The sequence below is a fragment of the Mus pahari genome, chromosome 3 (assembly GCF_900095145.1).
Source record: "Mus pahari chromosome 3, PAHARI_EIJ_v1.1, whole genome shotgun sequence".
Lineage (NCBI taxonomy): Eukaryota > Metazoa > Chordata > Mammalia > Rodentia > Muridae > Mus > Mus pahari.
The window spans coordinates 148,094,877-148,111,911 of record NC_034592.1 but is presented as its reverse complement, the minus strand read 5'-3'; the positions used below and the strand labels follow the sequence as shown (position 1 = coordinate 148,111,911).

Here is a 17,035-nt window from a genome sequence, read left to right as displayed (position 1 = left end):
GGATCCAGAGGGAACGGGCTTGGAAGGGGTGTTTCTGTCACTGATAGAATCTGGGGTCAGCTGGGGTGGTTTGGAAGGGATGTTGCAGAGAACAGATCGACCAAAGGGCTTTCAAGCTCCCGGCAAATCTCCCTTCTGCACCATCGTGCCTCCTCTCCTCTTTGCGCACTGAGCTACAATGGAGGGAACTCACTAGTCTTTAGAAATCTGGTCTAGCAGGTCCATCAGCCAGCACCTTGCCAGAGGTAGCCAGGGAACCGGAGACCTGAGTGTTGGGGTGACCTGGCTCACCTGAGAAGACTTTTCAGCCAGGTCAGTACCACAGGAGAGTTGTCCCCTGCCTCTCTCTCAACCTGCCCTGGGTGCTGATGCCCGAGCTAGAAAGGACAGGTCCCCTAATTCCTGTCTCTGTTGTTAAGTCCTTGGCCAAGACAGACTGGGGACAGAAGTTAAGCTCTGGAGGCTGCCGGGACATGCTCAGGGTGTTTGTCCTCTTGGGGGTATCATGTCACATGCCAGAGGGAAGCTGTCTTTAGACCCCGGCCAGGCAGGTGTTTCCCTCCCGTTAATTGAGGTCGGATAGATTATTGGCAGCTCTCTCAATGCAGCTGAGCCCGTGAATGTTACCAGCAGCTTGGATAAGCATTTTCTATACTCAGTCCATTGTTTCGAGGGGGAAGTTAGCCCGCTCGCCACGTGTTTCCTGTTGCTCTCCGCCACGGCGGGCATGCTGTTTTCTCTGGGCAGCTGGACCTGCTGTGGCTGAATATAAAGAATTCATTAGCGCCCTGCTCACCTGAGTGGTGGGTGGTGGTGGTTCATCCGCCAGTGGAGAACCTGGTCTGACTGAGGATGTACTGTTGTCTTCCAGATCGAAGCAAGGCCGAGATGGACCTGAAGGAGCTGAGCGAGTCGGTCCAACAGCAGTCAGCCCCCGTCCCTCTCATCTCTCCCAAGCGGCAGATTCGAAGCCGGTTCCAGCTCAACCTGGACAAGACCATAGAGAGTTGCAAAGCACAGCTAGGTGCGTCCCGGCTGCCGGTACTGGGGGTGCCAGATCTCGGAGATGCACCTGGAGAGAAGGCGCAGCTCGCTGGGACCTCACCAGCTGCTGTGACCTCTGTCTCTGTGGATAGTTAGAATGCGCTGCATCCAGAATTATTTCCGATTTGCTGTTTTCCAGAATTTGAATTCCATGGTGGGTCTTTCCCAGCCTGAGAACATCAGGTGTGGGGAAGTTTAACTCCGAACTCAGGGGTTGTAGCATTGTTCTTGAATGGGTTTTACAAAGGCCAACCCTGCAGGTGTGGCCACCCACCCACACACCACATACACACTTCCCCTTCTGGAACTCTCTCTGGTTGATTTTCTGTAGACTGTCACCCTGTATCCCTTTTTTGCCCCAAAGCACGAGGGGTCCTTGAGTGGTGGGCCCTGTCCTCTATGGAATCTTTAAAGATAGGGAGCCGACCTCACAGGGCTTTGCCTCATCCATGGCAGCTGTTCCAGTGCACATAGCTAATGTTCTGGAATACTGGGTTGGGGAGTTAATTAACCCAGGGGCTCTGAACAGTAAGGGATCCAGGAGTAAGGGTCAATCCCAAGAGGTCTCTGGTGTCAGTTGGTACCCTGGATCCTTAAGTGAGAAGGGAGTTATAATTAGGGGTTCTCTGGGGATTGTGTGTGTGTGTGTGTGTGTGTGTGTGTGTGTAAGACTATTGGGTCTCATTGGATTCTAAGATTTCTAGGGTCAAAACTCAGGCTCTGACAGCCATGGCCAGCTGTCTCCCACAGGCCAATTAAAGAAATGGGTACTAGTGGCAAGCAGAGAAGGAACGTGTATTCAGTGGAGTTTAAAGAGAGGGCCGGAGGTTGCATAGCTAAGCCGTCCTGATGAGGATGTGGTCCTGTCCGTCAGTGGCCCACCATTGCTTCAGGTCTGTCTCTCTTGCGTGACATGTCTTCCCCACAGACAAGGTCCCCTGTTGGTACCAGGCATCAGCCTTCATGAAATTGCTGGAGGGATGGGGACCTTTGTTTCAATACTGAGATGGTACAAGGGTGTCTGGCTAAGGTATCTCCCACCAACACCATGATCGGGCTCCTGTCCCAGCAGGGAATTGAGAGGCAGGGACTGCCAGGCTATTCTGGGGTCTCTCTTGGGTCCTTGCCTTGGAGCTCTGATTTCTCTTTAAAATTTTCTTCCGGCCGGGCGTGGTGGCACATGCCTTTAATCCCAGCACTCGGGAGGCAGAGACAGGCGGATTTCTGAGTTCGAGGCCAGCCTGGTCTACAAAGTGAGTTCCGGGACAGCCAGGGCTACACAGAGAAACCCTGTCTCCAAACAAACCAACAAACAAAAAAATTTTCTTTCTTTGTTTGCCCCCTCCTGGACCCACCATGTTCTGCCGAGCCCTGTGTCTGTGTTATTCAGGGTGTCATATAATAACCCTCAGCTCCATCTTTACAGATTAAAACTATGAAGCTTACCGAGATGGCCATTTGCCCAAGGCCCCCTAGATAATAGTCCCTGCCTCTGTCCCCATGCTCACCCTCCAGTAGGACAAAGCTCTGACTGGGCTATCATGAATGACCTCAGTTCCCTAGCAACGGGCCCTGGAGGAGGCAGATGCAGTTCCCTAGCAACGGGCCCTGGAGGAGGCAGGTGCAGTTCTCTAGCAATGATGCTGACAACTGCTTGTGCCTTGGCTCTGTGTGGCTCTAGTCCTCCCTGAGTTTCCCTCTGATCATGGCCCAGACCTGGCTGTTTGGTTCTTTTCCATTCTTTTGGGGAATGGCTTATGTGTGTGCATGACACCTACCATCCTGTGCCTGCATTCTTTGAGGGGCATATACAGGTGTGGTTTTATCTTGTCCCCTTCGTGAGAAGGACAGTGCATTCCTGCCTTGATTCCTAGGTAGAAGTTCTTCACTTGTGAATTCAGTAGAGAATGCTCAGCTTTTTTTTGTTTGTTTGTTTTTCGAGACAGGGTTTCTCGGTGTAGCCCTGGCTGTCCTGGAACTCACTTTGTAGACCAGGCTGGCCTCAAACTCAGAAATCTGCCTGCCTCTGCCTCCCAAGTCCTGGGATTAATTAAAGGCATGCGCCACCAGGCCCAGCTCAACTTTTTTTTTTTTAAGGGGGGGGGGCAAAAAGACAATGTGTCTAGGTAAGCCGCCATCACTGCCCAGGAAGAATGAAGGCAGATGCAGTCAGGTCTGAGCCGTACCCCCCATCCCCACCCCACCCCTCACACAAACATGCGTGTGCTCCCCAAGGCTCTGGCCTTCTGGACTTGCCTCTTTACACTTGGGGAAGCCCAGCCTTCTTGTTTGGGTCCCATCTAGTTTGTGCCTAGACACTTGGCTTCTCTGGGCCTCTATTTTAACCACCCCACCCCCCACCCATCATCAGCCTCAGTTAGCTCTGTATAAAACCTGACAGTCTGCAGGTCTTCTGCCTTCTTTAGATCTTCATCACCCTAGAGTCCTCTGCCTTGCTGTTCCCACAGAGCTGGAGACGGTGCGCTGGAATCGGTGTGCGTTTCCCACCCGTCTTGTCTTTGCTGGGTGCATGGCTGAGCTATGCTGATTTTTTTTTTTTTTTTTTCCTTCTTTTTCCTCTTTGACCTCAGGCATCAATGAGATCTCTGAGGATGTTTACACAGCCGTGGAGCACAGCGATTCCGAGGATTCCGAAAAGTCAGAGAGCAGCGACAGCGAGTATGTCAGCGACGAGGAACAGAAGCCCAAGAATGAGCCCGAGGACCCCGAGGACAAAGAGGGGAGTCAGGTGGACAAAGAGGCCCCTGCCATCAAAAGGAAGCCCAAGCCCACAAACCAGGTGGAGGTCAAAGAGGAAGTGAAGAGTAACTCCCCTGTCAGCGAGAAGGCCGACCCCACACCCGCCAAGGACAAGACCAGCCCGGAGCCTGAGAAGGACTTTGTAGAGAAAACAAAGCCATCACCCCATCCCACAAAGGACAAACTGAAGGGAAAGGATGAAACGGATTCTCCCACAGTGCACTTGGGCTTGGATTCGGACTCCGAGAGTGAACTTGTCATAGACTTAGGAGAGGATCCTTCTGGGCGGGAGGGTCGAAAAAACAAGAAAGAGCCCAAGGTGCCGTCGCCTAAGCAAGACGGTAAGTCACACATCACACTGTTGTTTGATATGTTGGCGCGGATCAGGCCCTGCGCCCGACCACCAACCCAACGTGACAGGGAGTGTCTCAGGGTCCCAGATGGGTACAGGCGGCCACGATCTGCATATGGCCCTGCCTTATCCTCAACCAGAAAAATACATCCCACGGGACTTGTACCTGTTTCCTGTGAAGTTCACTTTAGCCTTAGGTCTGCTTGCTTAAGGTTTCAAATGGTTCCCTTTGGCCTTGAATTACATAGCTTTGAGCTCAGATTCCCCCTGCCTCTACCTCCGTGTGATAGGATGAGAGGTATTCACCATCATACCAGATTTAAAAGTGCTGCTGATTGAATCCATGGCCTCACAACCAGGCAAGCACCATCCCTTAGGAATTGTCCTACCGCTGAAAACGGAAGAGACCTCGCTGAGCACCTCCCGGACATGACAGTCAGTCCGTCCTATGTGCATTGAGCTTTCTGAGCCCTGGGATTCCCTGGAATTCTTTGCTTCTTACAGTGGAGATGGTGTAGGTGCAACTCTGGCGTCTCGCCACTAGATGGCGAGAGCATCCGTCCACCAAACATGTGTCCTCCCCTAGTGGTCAAAACCTACCAGGCTGAGGACCACAGAATCTTGAGGCTTGGTGCTTAGTGGGAGGAGGTGCATAGGTGCAGCAGTGGGCATTCTGGAAACTAGGCTGGAAGGGCTGGGGGAAGAGTGTCCTTTCCCTAACAGAGTCACAGCAAGATTTGGGCTGGGAAGTTGGGTGGCTGGAGGATGCCAGTGACATCCAGCAACATCCTGAGTGGTCCACCGAGGGCGGAGGGGTGGCATCACTTAGGTACGGGGGGGGGGGTGTTTGGTGATGGACAGGGGTTTGTTTGTTTGTTTTGAGTGTCTTGTTTCTGATAGGAGCTAATCTCTCCTCGAAACCAGGAATAAGGAGGGAATTGGTGTCCCCTGCATTGTTGCAGGCAGACTTACAGCAAGTCCTTGCTGGGCCTTTGAGAACCTTTCCCCCTGTGAGATGCCTACCTGGGTGGTCAGGAATCTCACTTCTTATCCTGTGACCAAGAAAAAGGGAACAAGATACCTGTGGTGGTGGGTGGTGGTAAGGGGGCCTGAGCTTCCGCCGAGGCCTGTTTGTTGAAGTCTCAGAAATCTGCCTAAGGTAGAGAGCCTGCTTGTAAGGCCTAACCTTTCCTCCATGCAGGACTGTGGGACTCTGCTTTTCCCGTGACACCACTCAGAACCTCCAATTTTTTCCCAAAACAAGCTTTTTTTTTAATGGTGTGTGTGTTTATGTGTGTGTAGGTCAAAGGGCCACTCATGAGTCAGGTCTCTCCATCATGTGCATCCTGGAAATTAAACTTAGGGCAGCATCCTCGGTGACCAGATTCTGTGCCACTGAGGGAGCTGCCAGCCTTAAGTAAACCTTTTGATTGATTTGCCTTCTGCCCTGGCTTAGGGGAAAGTTTATATATATATTACAGCTATGTACTGGCGTAGGTAGGCGTGGTAACCCAAGCTTCTAACCCCAGCACTTGGAGGTAGAGGAATAGAGTTCAAGGCTGGCCTCAGCTACATCAGACCCTGTCTCAAACAAAACAGACCAAGCAAAAATGTGCCCTCCCAGCGTTGGGGGATCGTGAACAAGAGCTTTCATTTTGGTCATGAGCTTCCTATCAGGAGAGCAGAAAGAGCCACGGAAATTGGAGGTTATGATTTTAAGGAGTGATTAGTACTCCTTAAAACATCACAGAGCTGTTTCTGGATGTGATGTTTGAAGGAAACAGCCAAGATCTCCAGCAAACCGGTGGTAGATTGGGTGAAAGATGATTCTAGGACATAACACAGTCAGAGAGCAGTTTCCCAAGGTCTGAGGCAAAACTTACTTCTGTAAACCGGTGTCCCTGTGAAACTCCTTGGTGGTGGGTGGATGGTCTTTCTCCAAGGCGAGGCTCCTGGTCCTCCGTGAAGAGAAGAGCATTGTGGAGTACAGCTTGCCCGCTCAGTGCTGATGTAGACCAAGCCTTTATGACTGCCCTTCACTGCGGGTGTTCCCATCCTTCTTGTTAGTTAGGTCTTACAAATGCAAAGTTCTGCCGGCCAGTTTAGTAATTTAATAGGTCTAGTAGTTAATCTGCATTTCCTCAGAGTGATTGGTTACACCCTCAGATTTTTCTAAGACAATTGAATTACCCAGAGCTTTCTAATCACCCCGCCCTAAACCCCAGAATTCTCCCCCTAGAAGAAATCAGTGAAGAAATTTCTGGAATTCATACTACTGAAGAAATTTCCATATGCTCGTGGTTAACTAGCCCTACCTGGCAGGGCTGGAGTGCTTGTTTCTTCTACGGTTGTCTATTGGGAAAAAAATCTACAGCCAGGCAGTGGTGGCGCACGCCTTTTGATCCCAGCGCTTGGGAGGCAGAGGCAGGTGGATTTCTGAGTTCGAGGCCAGCCTGATCTACAGAGTGAGTTCCAGGACAGCCAGGGCTACAGAGAGAAACCCTGTCTCGAAAAAACAAACAAACAGAACAGAACAAAACAAAAAAAAGATCACCAACAAGTAGGCACACCTCACAAAGCCAGTGAGCAGAGAGGCAATGACCTTTTTAAGGACCTAAAAGTGAGCTAGTTAGTCTGATAATGACATTTATGTCACAGGCAGCAGCCCAAGCCACCCTGCTCCCTGCTGCTGCTTCTGTTAGAACCCGGCTAGGCACTCCTACCTACCTAGCATGGGCAAGTTCAGAGTTGCTTCTGTACCCGGGGCAGACAGGGTCTGATGTATGTCAGGCCAGCCAAGGGACCAGCCCTGCTTCCCTGTAGCGCTCTCACTCACTTGACTGAACTCTGGTCTCCAGAGGAGTGGGGGTGCTCACAGCTGGAGACCTTCGCCTCAGAGGAGACAGCGACTCTTCTCTTCCGTTCTCCTTGGCTTCTTGTAACCGGAAGCTTGCTCAAGATCCTATCTGGAATTACCAGGTGTTTTTCTGGGTGGTCTGGATCTAAGAGGAAGGATGAACGTCACCCTCATATAATGCCAAGGAGTGTGGCCATTGGTGGCAAAGACCCCCGACCCCCCCTCCGTGTAATCATGTTTGGTGCGTGTTTTCTGAGCACCCTGAATGGAGTGTAGTGCAAGCTGGCACCTCTGCGGCTGCTACCATTCTTCCCTTTTACACTTTACTTTTTTTTTTTTTTTTTTTTGGTTTTTTTGAGACAGGGTTTTTCTGTGTAGCCCTGGCTGTCCTGGAACTCACTTTGTAGACCAGGCTGGCCTCGAACTCAGAAATCCGCCTGCCTCTGCTTCCCAAGTACTGGAATTAAAGGCGTGCGCCACCATGCCCGGCTACATTTTACATTTTTTAAGATTTATTTATTTAATCTAAGTACACTAATGCACCAGAAGAGGGCGTCACAGATCTCATGATCTGTGATGGGTGTCATGTGTTTGCTGGGATTTGAACTCAGTGCTCTTAACCACTGAGCCATCTCTCCAGCCACCCCCCCCCCATCTCCCCTTTATAAGTGAGTTCAGTACAATGCACCGCTTCTCCACTGACTTCCCGTCCCGCCCACAGCCCTCCCAAACTTAAGCCCAGATCAATGCCGACAGCTAGTGTCCAGGAGCTACATTCCCCAGCCCCCAATTTACGCTTTAAAAAAAACTTTTAAGCCGGGAGGTAGTGGTGCACGCCTTTAATCCCAGCACTCGGGAGACAGAGGCAGGCGGATTTCTGAGTTCGAGGCCAGCCTGGTCTACAAAGTGAGTCCCAGGACAGCCAGGGCTATACAGAGAAACCCTGTCTTGAAAAATAAATAAATAAATAAATAAATAAATAAATAAATAAACTTAAAAAAAAAAAAAAGTTAAACCCATTTAAGACTTGAACTTGCTGGGCATTGGTGGTGCACGCCTTTAATCCCAGCACTTGGGAGGCAGAGGCAAGCAGATATCTCTGAGTTCAAGGCCAGCCTGGTTTAACAGAGCAAGTTCCAGGACAACCAGGGCTACACAGAGAAAGCCTGTCTAGGGGAAAAAGGGGCTTAAACTTGACCATTTCAGGATGGGAAATACAGTATTGCTTGCTATCCATGAAGGGCTGTTCAGATAACATCCAGAACGCAGGCAAGGCTGGGCAGGAAGTCAGGCCGAACGTGTTAGGGAAGGTTCTCTGGCCTGGGGCTGAATTCCTTTGTTAAATGTCTAGGCCACCCCTCCCAGTGGCTTTGTCTAGGGGGAAAGTAGATTTGGTGTGCACACCTTTGACAACCAGTTGCTTTTCTAGCCAAGGGCTCCTCCTCAGAAGGGCTGCTGTTGGGCTGCCTCCATTCCCCACAGCCTGAGCCACTAGTTACTGACTGCTCAGCAGGGGGCCTGGTCTTGCCTCCCCCCCCCCCAAGGCCTGTGACTTCTCCATCTGGGATATTAGCTTGTGCTCAGTAAGGCATAATTCCTAGCTGTTGTGGGGACCATGCTTGTCCTTGGGGCTTCAGGGGCCCTCTGAATTCCTTTAGCAGTTAGCCTCCACTGGGTTAGACCTAGAACTGGCCTGCCGTGTGAAGTCCCTGCTCAGGAAGCCAATCCAGTTTCTGCTTGTTTCCACCCTGCCTGGCTGTAGCCGTAGGTAAACCGCCACCGTCATCTACTTCGGTGGGCAACCAGTCTCCCCCAGAGACGCCAGTCCTCACCCGCTCAGCCACGCAAGCACCTGCGGCTGGGGTCACCGTGGCCGCCGCCGCCACCACCACCACCACCACCACCACCAGCGCGATGTCTACCATCACGGTCACGGCGCCGGCCACCGCCGTCACGGGAAGCCCGGTGAAGAAGCAGAGGCCGCTCTTACCGAAGGAGACTGTCCCAGCTGTGCAGCGGGTCGTGTGGAACGCATCAAGTAAGTTTCAAACGTCCTCCCAAAAGTGGCACATGCAGAAGATGCAACGTCAGCAACAGCAGCAGCAGCAGCAGCAGCAACAGCAGAGCCAGCAGCAGAGCCAGCAGCAGCAACAACCTCAGTCTTCCCAGGGGACGAGATATCAGACCAGACAGGCCGTGAAAGGTACCGCGCCCCCTTCTGTTCTCTGTGGCGCCCACCCCCTTTTTGCCACACTAACAGGAGAAAGGCCACCCCTGTTGAATTTTTTCCCCCACGTTCCTGTGTGTCATGGTCACCGCAGGCCTTACCATCCCATATGGAATTATTTTTAAAAACTGGCTTGCTAGTACTATTTGCCTGATTTTTTTTTTTTTTTTAAGATTTTTTTTTTTCTGTTTTATAAGTGATATGTGTTTCCTCCTTACAGAGGGGACAGGATATGTGTGTAGAATTCCGAATGCTCAATGTGGGCCCATTCGCTGTCCCTGTCATTGTCCACCCTTCTGTGACAATCATTTGTTGTCCTTTTGCCTCTCCCAGTGCATGCCTATACATTTGTTTTTATACCATATAATATTATACCATACAATATTGCCTTTTTTCTTTCTTTCTTTTTTTTTTTTTTTTAAGCAAAAATGGTACCATTCTTGATTTTGTTTTTTTTTCCCCCTTCCCTCCCACCCATCAGCATGTTTTAGAGGTCTGTCTGTGTCTTATCCTTTTGGACTGCTGCATAGTATTCCCCTAATTCATTTAAGGTCGCCCCCTGGGCGTTGAGGATGCTTTTAGTTTTTTCCCACTGTAAGATATGCTGCAGTGACTATGCCTTGTGAGCATCCGGGACTCTCCAGGTGTTTTGTGGGAAAGTCTTTAGAGTGTGAGGAATCGGTAGGGGCGACGGTTTCCTTCCAAACCCGTGCCAAGATGAGCCGGCCTCTGAGGACTCAGTGCTGGAGGCCAGTCTCTGTCCTGCGGCTGATGGTGCCACCCAGGTGTCTGAACCCAGCTTTAGGAACGCTAATTTGGGTCTGGTTTCTCAGGGCAAAGGAGCTTCCTCCACACCCGCTCTGCCCTTCTCCCATGCTCCCAACATCAAAGCCTGTCCCAGTGAGGTAACAGGCCAGTCCCAGGGACACCTGCAGGGACTCGAGGTCAGGTGCCTGGAGAAGGCCTGAAAAGCTGGACAGGTCTAGAGTGAGCTCAGGTACTGCAGTGGACGGACGTGGGATTGGGGCAACCCCTGGTGGGATTCTGTTTCCATCCACAGCTGTCTCCTGCAGATAGGTAGGTGGCTGCAATGCCAGGACCTGGTAGCGGTAGGGTCCTCAGCTTCCAGATAGTCCTGTGTCAGGTTGGAAGGCTTATTTCAACTTGGAAGGGTCAGTTTTAATCAGTAAAGCGTCGGAGACAGACTTGACACAGTGGTACTCTATCAACACGCCTTATATATAGCCTGCTGGGTCAGCTCTTGTAACCACTCGTGACTAAAATGGCCAAGTAGTGGCTTTATTCTCTTCATAGCACATTGCCTTTCTAGCCGCCGTGATAAGGACTGACTTCAATGAGCGTGGTACTGTTTTGCCACCAATTAAAACGAAAGGCATTGATTTTAATGAGTGCTGTGCTGTCGGACCTTTTAAAGTTGTTGGGTCACGGGTATAGTTGTGTAGAAAGCTCGCCCAGCATGCACAGAGCTCCGTGTTCAGTTCCCAGCGCTGCAAATGCCAAAGATGTCAAGGGCTGAGATTTTAATGAGTGCCAGACTCTTACTCCCTTCAGGCAGGAAGTGATTTTAATTAGTAGGACACTGGGTCTGCCACACCTGAGGAAGGGGACCAGGGTGACTGGTGCAGGGGTGGCCGGCATTTTCAAAGGCAGAAAGGGCAGCTCAGACCTTGCCATGAAAGCCAGAGGGTCTGTTTGTGAAGCTGTCCAGGTTTGCCAATGAATGGCCAAGTTCTGACCTTCTCATAGAGATGGAAAGACAGTGGTCTCACGTCTTCAGATGTTGGCTGCATCCGGCTGTTAAGTCCTCCTGGTAGCCTGGTGCTTCAAGGCTCGATGAAGTCCCCTAAACTGAGCAGCCTTGAGCTAGCTCCTGGAGAGGATTGTGTTTGCTTAGGTCTCTGCAGTGCAAGGTTGGCGCCTAATGGAGAAGAGGCTCAGAGGAGCCAGGCTCGAGCTTGGGCAAGGGGAGACACTGGCGGTCATGGTTCAAACGCCGGCAAGGGGAAGCCATGAGAAGACTTCCCTCCCTCGCCCCGGCTGTGTGCTGGGATGTGCTTTTCCATATGGGTGGAGTGACCAGACCCTTTGCTTTCTTAGCTGTTCAGCAGAAGGAGGTCACCCAGAGCCCATCCACGTCCACCATCACGCTGGTGACCAGCACACAGCCGGCAGCCCTGGTCAGCAGTTCGGGCTCGGCAAGCACCCTGGCGTCCGCGATCAATGCCGACCTTCCCATTGCCACCGCCTCGGCCGACGTGGCCGCTGACATTGCCAAGTACACCAGCAAAGTAAGTAGGTTGGTGCTGCGGCTGGGGTGGGCTTGTTGGGGCCCTGGCTTGGTAGTTTGTAAAAAAAGGCCAAGTTGCAGGCTTTAACAGAGGGTCTTCAAGGGCAGTTTACGTTTGAGTCTCGAGTTAGTTTCATCTGTCATGGCTAAACCAGGGTTTGGGATATGCTATACAAGCTCTGTAATACTGAGTTGTGTCTCCAGCGCCATTCTGTTTTATTTTGAGGCAGGGTCTTCCTTTGGAGTCTAGGCTGGCCTTGAAGAGCTCCTAAGTTTCTGAGATTACAGATGTGTGGTTACCATCCCCTACCTGGCTGTCTTGAAACTTGCTCTGTAGACCAGAGCTGGCTTTGAACTCACAGAGATCCGCTTCCCTCTGCCTCCTGAGAGCTGGGACTAAAGGCGTGTGCCACTGCCACCCAGCAGATTAGTTAATAGAAAACTATGGACTGGTGATGAGCGATTTCTCTTGGGGCTACCCAGAGAAGGGATGCTGAACCAGAGTGAGAGATTTCATTGTGACACCAGCAAGACAACATGCCAGGGACCTAGAGGGGTTCCTGGGTCCCCTCCTTAAGTCATCCACTCTCTCGGGCTCAGGACTCAGTCCCTGCTGGTGACCAGGCATGTAGGACGGCCTGCTCTGGGTGAACTTGGTGGACTCTCTCAGTCGGGCAAGTCCTAGTATGACCACAGTTGAATAAAACATGTACCTTGGTGTTGTGGAGACCGCTGCTGTGTCCTGAAGGTGTTAGTGAGATGTGGTAGTGACCCCTAGGGCTCCTTTGGCTGTTGGCTTGTCCCTAAGGATGGGGATGATGCCTGGGTAGTGGGTGCTTGGTGCTGGGTGGAGGTACTGAGTCCATCATTGTGAACTTAGCGTGGGTTAGCTAGTCGCCTGTTCATCGGGTTTATCACTGCCAGTAATTTAATAGCTAATGAGAAACACTTTCCTATTTAGTAAATGGTTGTGTGAACAAGAGCCAATCAGGAGTGTTTACTGACTAGAGACCAGCAGTCCAAGCTATGAGGGTGCAGGCAAGAGGAGTGGAGAAGAGAGTGCTCTGCTCTGTTCTCTCTCCCTCTCCCTCGCTCCCTCTCTCCCTCCCCCTCTCCCTCCCTCTCTCCCTCCCTCTCTCCCTCCCTCTCCCTCCCTCCCTCTCTCCCCTTTCCCCCTTTTCTTTTTTGGTTTACTTAACTCTGTGTCAAAAAGTGCTCTGTGCCCGAGCCTGGTCTTTAGTCCTCCCGCCCAGGCCTCCTGAGTGCTGGGTTATAGGTGTGAGTCGCTCCGCCCAGCTTGGAATTTCTTCTTTATTTTTATATGTATGGGTAGTATGGGTATTTTTCCTGCATGCAGGGTCAGTGTTAGTGTCTGGGTCAGGGTGCAGGTTAGACAGGGTTGGGGTCAGGGTTGGAGTCAGGGTTCAGCATATCATACCATCTGAAGGAGTCAGTCTCCTGTAGTTTGAGTTACTGATGGTTGTGAGCCCCTGTGCTAGTGCACAGGACTGAACCCAGGTCCTCTGGAAGAGCAGCTAGTGCTCTAACCACTGAGCCATTTCTTAGCCCTCCTGATTGGAATCAAAACTTTTTTTTAAACTAAAAATTTTCTTTTAATTTACTTTTTTTTTTTAAACTTATTTATTCATTTTATGTATGTGAGTACACTGTAGCTGTACAGATGGTTGTGAGCCTTCATGTGGTTGTTGAAAATTGAATTTTTAGGACTTCTGCTCTCTGCAGTCAGCCCCGCTTGCTCCGGCCCAAACATTTATTTATTATTATACATAAGTACACTGTAGCTGTCTTCTGACACACCAGAAGAGAGCACCAGATCTCATTTCAGGTGGTTGTGAGCCACCATATGGTTGCTGGGATTTGAACTCAGGACCTTTGGAAGAGCAGCCAGTGCTCTTACCCGCTGAGCCATCTCACCAGCCCTTAATTTAGTTTTATTTCATGTGCATTAGTGTTTTGCCTGCATGTATGAGGGCGTTGGAATCTCTAAAACTGGAGTTACAGTGTGAGCTGCCACNTGGGTGCTGGGAATCGAACCCAGGTCCTTTAGAGGAACAGCTGGTGGTCTTTACCGCTGAGCCGTCTCTCCAGCTGGAATTAGTAAGTTTTATATTAGAAGTTACTTTGCTGGGTTGAGTTCAGAGTAGAAATGTGAAATTCTGGGTGGTGAAAGAAATCTAAGATTTATATTCTGTGACGACCGTTTCCTGCTCATTTCCTTTTAATTCCTTCTTTGAGCATGTCGCTGTTCCCTAGCACTTGTGGCGGAGCCACACGAGACCTAGAGAATCCACACAGCACACACACAGTGACACAAGCCTGTCCACTCTTTGGTGAAGAGGGGACCGTCGGGCCAGGGGAGATGGCTCACAGGATGAAGTACTTGCTATGCAGGCATAAGATCCTGGCTCATGACCCTGGCTCTATGTCTGGCACCCTAGACCAGAGGTGGAATCACCGAGCAAGCTGGCTTAGCTGGATGTGAATTAAGTTGGGAGAGAGACGCTGGCCTTAGTGGAGAAGGTGGAGAGAAACTGAGGAAGTCAAGCCTTGGCATCCACACGTGCACACACAGTCACACATGCACACACAGAGTCACACATGCACACAACACACATATGCATGGGGGCAGGGAGATGGCACTGCAGGTAAAGATGAGAGTTGGAAAAGGGGGAAGATTGTGGTGAGGGTGTCAGAGCCTGTAGCTCTGGACTCACAGCTGCCCGCCCCCTCCATCTCCAGCCTCCCCTGATTGGACTGAGCTGTTTATCTACAGAAGGGGAGGTAGCTCACTCACAAATGGGTAAACTGAGGCCTGCAGAGCATTTAAATTCCATCACTCCACAGTACCCTCCTAACAGCCAAAAGGAAGAATGGCTTCTTGGAGAGATTTTCATTCCCGTTGAAAAACTGAACACGGTGACATCTGAGGGAGCTGATGAACCAGGCTGTCTCTGAGGTGACTTTGTGTGTTTGGGAAACACAGGAGAGGGGCAGTGGCCATGGCTTCTCAGTCCCCCTTCCTCTAGTCTTGGGGCTGTGGCTGGGCAGGGGCCAGCCCTCAGGTAAAAGGCGGAAGGGACTTCCAGATACATCAGTTGGGAACTCTCTGAGTTTGGCTGCTTTCCGGAACCTAGAAGGCACATGGTAGGCTAGGGCAAGGTGGGGCGCTTGGTAAGCGCTTGGTAAGCGCTGTATAACTGAGGAAGCCTTGACCACACCCCCTAAGGCCCCGGTGTGGAGTGATGGACATGCCTATGCAGTTCTGGAGCTTAAAAATTCATAGGAACGGAAAGGGAGGGGATCCATGGTTTCCAGGAACTTGGGGTGTAGCAGGGGATAAGGGGGGCATTGGGAGTTATGCTGGCTGGTTTCACACCAACCTGACATAAGCTGAAGCCATCTGAAAGGAAGCAACCTCAACTTGGAAAGTTCCTCCATCACCAACACTGGGCTGTAGGCAAGCCTCTAAGGCGTTGTAATGTGTATTAATCTCTATGGCATTTTAATGTAAGTTAGTACGAATCGTGCTTAGCTTCAAATGAATGAGACTCAAACTGTGATTTATTTGTAAGGCTCTGTGCAATTGTGAGGGTTTGGGAGGGTTTTACCCCTAGTCTAATTCTCCAATGCTGGACTGTCTACTACTTCAGCTGTACTCCCCAAATACTTGCTGTTGGGAATTTTCTGGGTCATGTCTGCTCCAGCAGTCTGGGGTTCTGGGGAGGTGTTTCACTCTGGCCCTTGTTGCTGGTCCATCATGACTAATGGAGACCTGTTCTGTCTGTCTTCTCTTCTCCCTCCCATATGGTGCCTACCGGGGACTTCCCGCCTGCTAACTCAAATTCCACCTCCCTCTATTGCCCCCCAGTCGTTGGCTGTTGACAGTTTTATTTAGCCAATAATTTTAAATTGGGGAGGGGGGCAAGGTTTACACAGCATCCCTTGGTGTATCTGAGGATCTGTATTTAGCATCTGAATGCATAGCAGCACCAGGTCAACTTCCAACAGATAGGGGAAGCCCAGGGCCCAGCCCACTGTGGGCGATGCCTTCCCTAGGTTGGTGATCCTGAGTCCTATCAGAAAGCAGGCTGAAATGCAGAGCAAGCCAGTAAGCAGCAGCCCTCTGTGGCCTCTGCATCAGCTCCTACCTCCAGGGTCTTCCTCTGGTTGAGTTCTTGTCTTGACTTCCTTTGATGATGAGCTATGTTGTGGGAAGTGTCAGCCAAATAAACCCTTTCCTCCCTGAGTTGCTTTGATCATGGTGGTTCATCACAGCAGTAGAAATCCCAAGACAGTGAAGACAGGGGAAGTGGGTCCTGGTGTGTGTGTATGTGTGTGTGTGTGTGTGTGTGTGTATGTGTGTGTGTGTGTCTGGTTAACTCCAGACACACTAAAATCCACTGAATGAGTGTTCTTGCCAGTCAGCCCACAGCCGTTGAAGTGTAGCACCCAAAAGCCAGCAGTTTGTGCACTGTACCCGGTGAAGTGGGCAATACATTCATTATTTCTCACTAAAATGCACTTTTGGGTCAGCAAGATGGCTCAGTTGATAAAGGTTATGCAAATCTGGTGTCTTAATTAGGATTTCATTGCTGTGACCAAGGCAAACATTTCACTGGGGCTGGCTTACAGTTTCAGAGGTTTAGTCAGTCTAGTATCATGGCGGGAAGTATGGCAGCATGGAGGCAGACGTGGTGCTGGAGAAGGCGCTGAGAGTTCTTCATCTCAATCGATGGCAGCAGCAGGACACTGTCTTCTATGCAGCTGGGAGGAGGATCTCAAAGCCCACTCCACAGTGACACACTTCCTCTAATAAGGCCACACCTAACTCCAACTAGGCCACTCCCTGGGCCAAGCATAAACACCAAATCTAGGGACCCGAGTTTGTTCCCTGGGACGCATGTAATGGTGGGAGCCAGCTCCACAGCGTTGTCCTCTGACCTCCACTCAAGCTACAAGGCATTTGCATACCTACATACATATGATTCCTAACTCGCCTTTAATTCCAGCGCTTGGGAGGCAGAGGCAGAAGGCTCTCTGAGTTCAAGGCCAGCCTGGTCTACAGATCTGGTTCCAGGATAGCCAAGGCTACGTGGAGAAACCCTGTCTCTAAACGTGCCTCCCCCAACCCCCAATTTATTTTGGTGCCTGGGATGTAGCTTAGTTGGTACAATTGCTTGCCTAGCACAAATGACTGTTGGGACTCCAGCCCTGCGACTGGACTTAAAAACTGGGTGAGGTCAGGGGTCAGGGGTTAGGAACTCAGTCACCAGCTACATGGTGAGGTAGAACCAGGTAGAGACATGAAGGCCGGACTTAACAAAAAACAAAAAACCCAACAAACAAAGTTATAATTTTTTGTTTGTTTTGTTTTGTTTGCTTTTTTGTTTGTTTGTTTGTTTTTTGAGACAGGGGTTCTCTCTGTAGCCCTGTCTTTCCTGGAACTCGCTCTGTAGACCAGGCTAG

At 50.8% G+C, this 17,035-nt stretch overlaps 1 protein-coding gene across 13 annotated transcripts in view; it reads left to right on the top strand.

Moving 5' to 3' along the window:
- Window positions 1-17,035, top strand: part of Zmynd8 (zinc finger MYND-type containing 8) — a 102,344-nt gene that overhangs the window by 69,255 nt on the left and 16,054 nt on the right. For 11 of the 13 annotated variants that reach the window (XM_029535720.1, XM_029535724.1, XM_029535730.1 and 8 more), the window contains 4 exons: window positions 872-1,024; window positions 3,636-4,145; window positions 8,776-9,216; window positions 11,359-11,549. In XM_029535720.1, coding sequence (XP_029391580.1) covers window positions 872-1,024; window positions 3,636-4,145; window positions 8,776-9,216; window positions 11,359-11,549 — 1,295 coding nt within the window. Of the gene's footprint in view, window positions 1-871; window positions 1,025-3,635; window positions 4,146-8,775; window positions 9,217-11,358; window positions 11,590-12,409; window positions 12,430-16,827; window positions 16,850-17,035 lie in introns of all 13 variants that reach the window. The other 2 variants (XM_029535731.1, XM_029535729.1) reach the window with 2 other exon arrangements.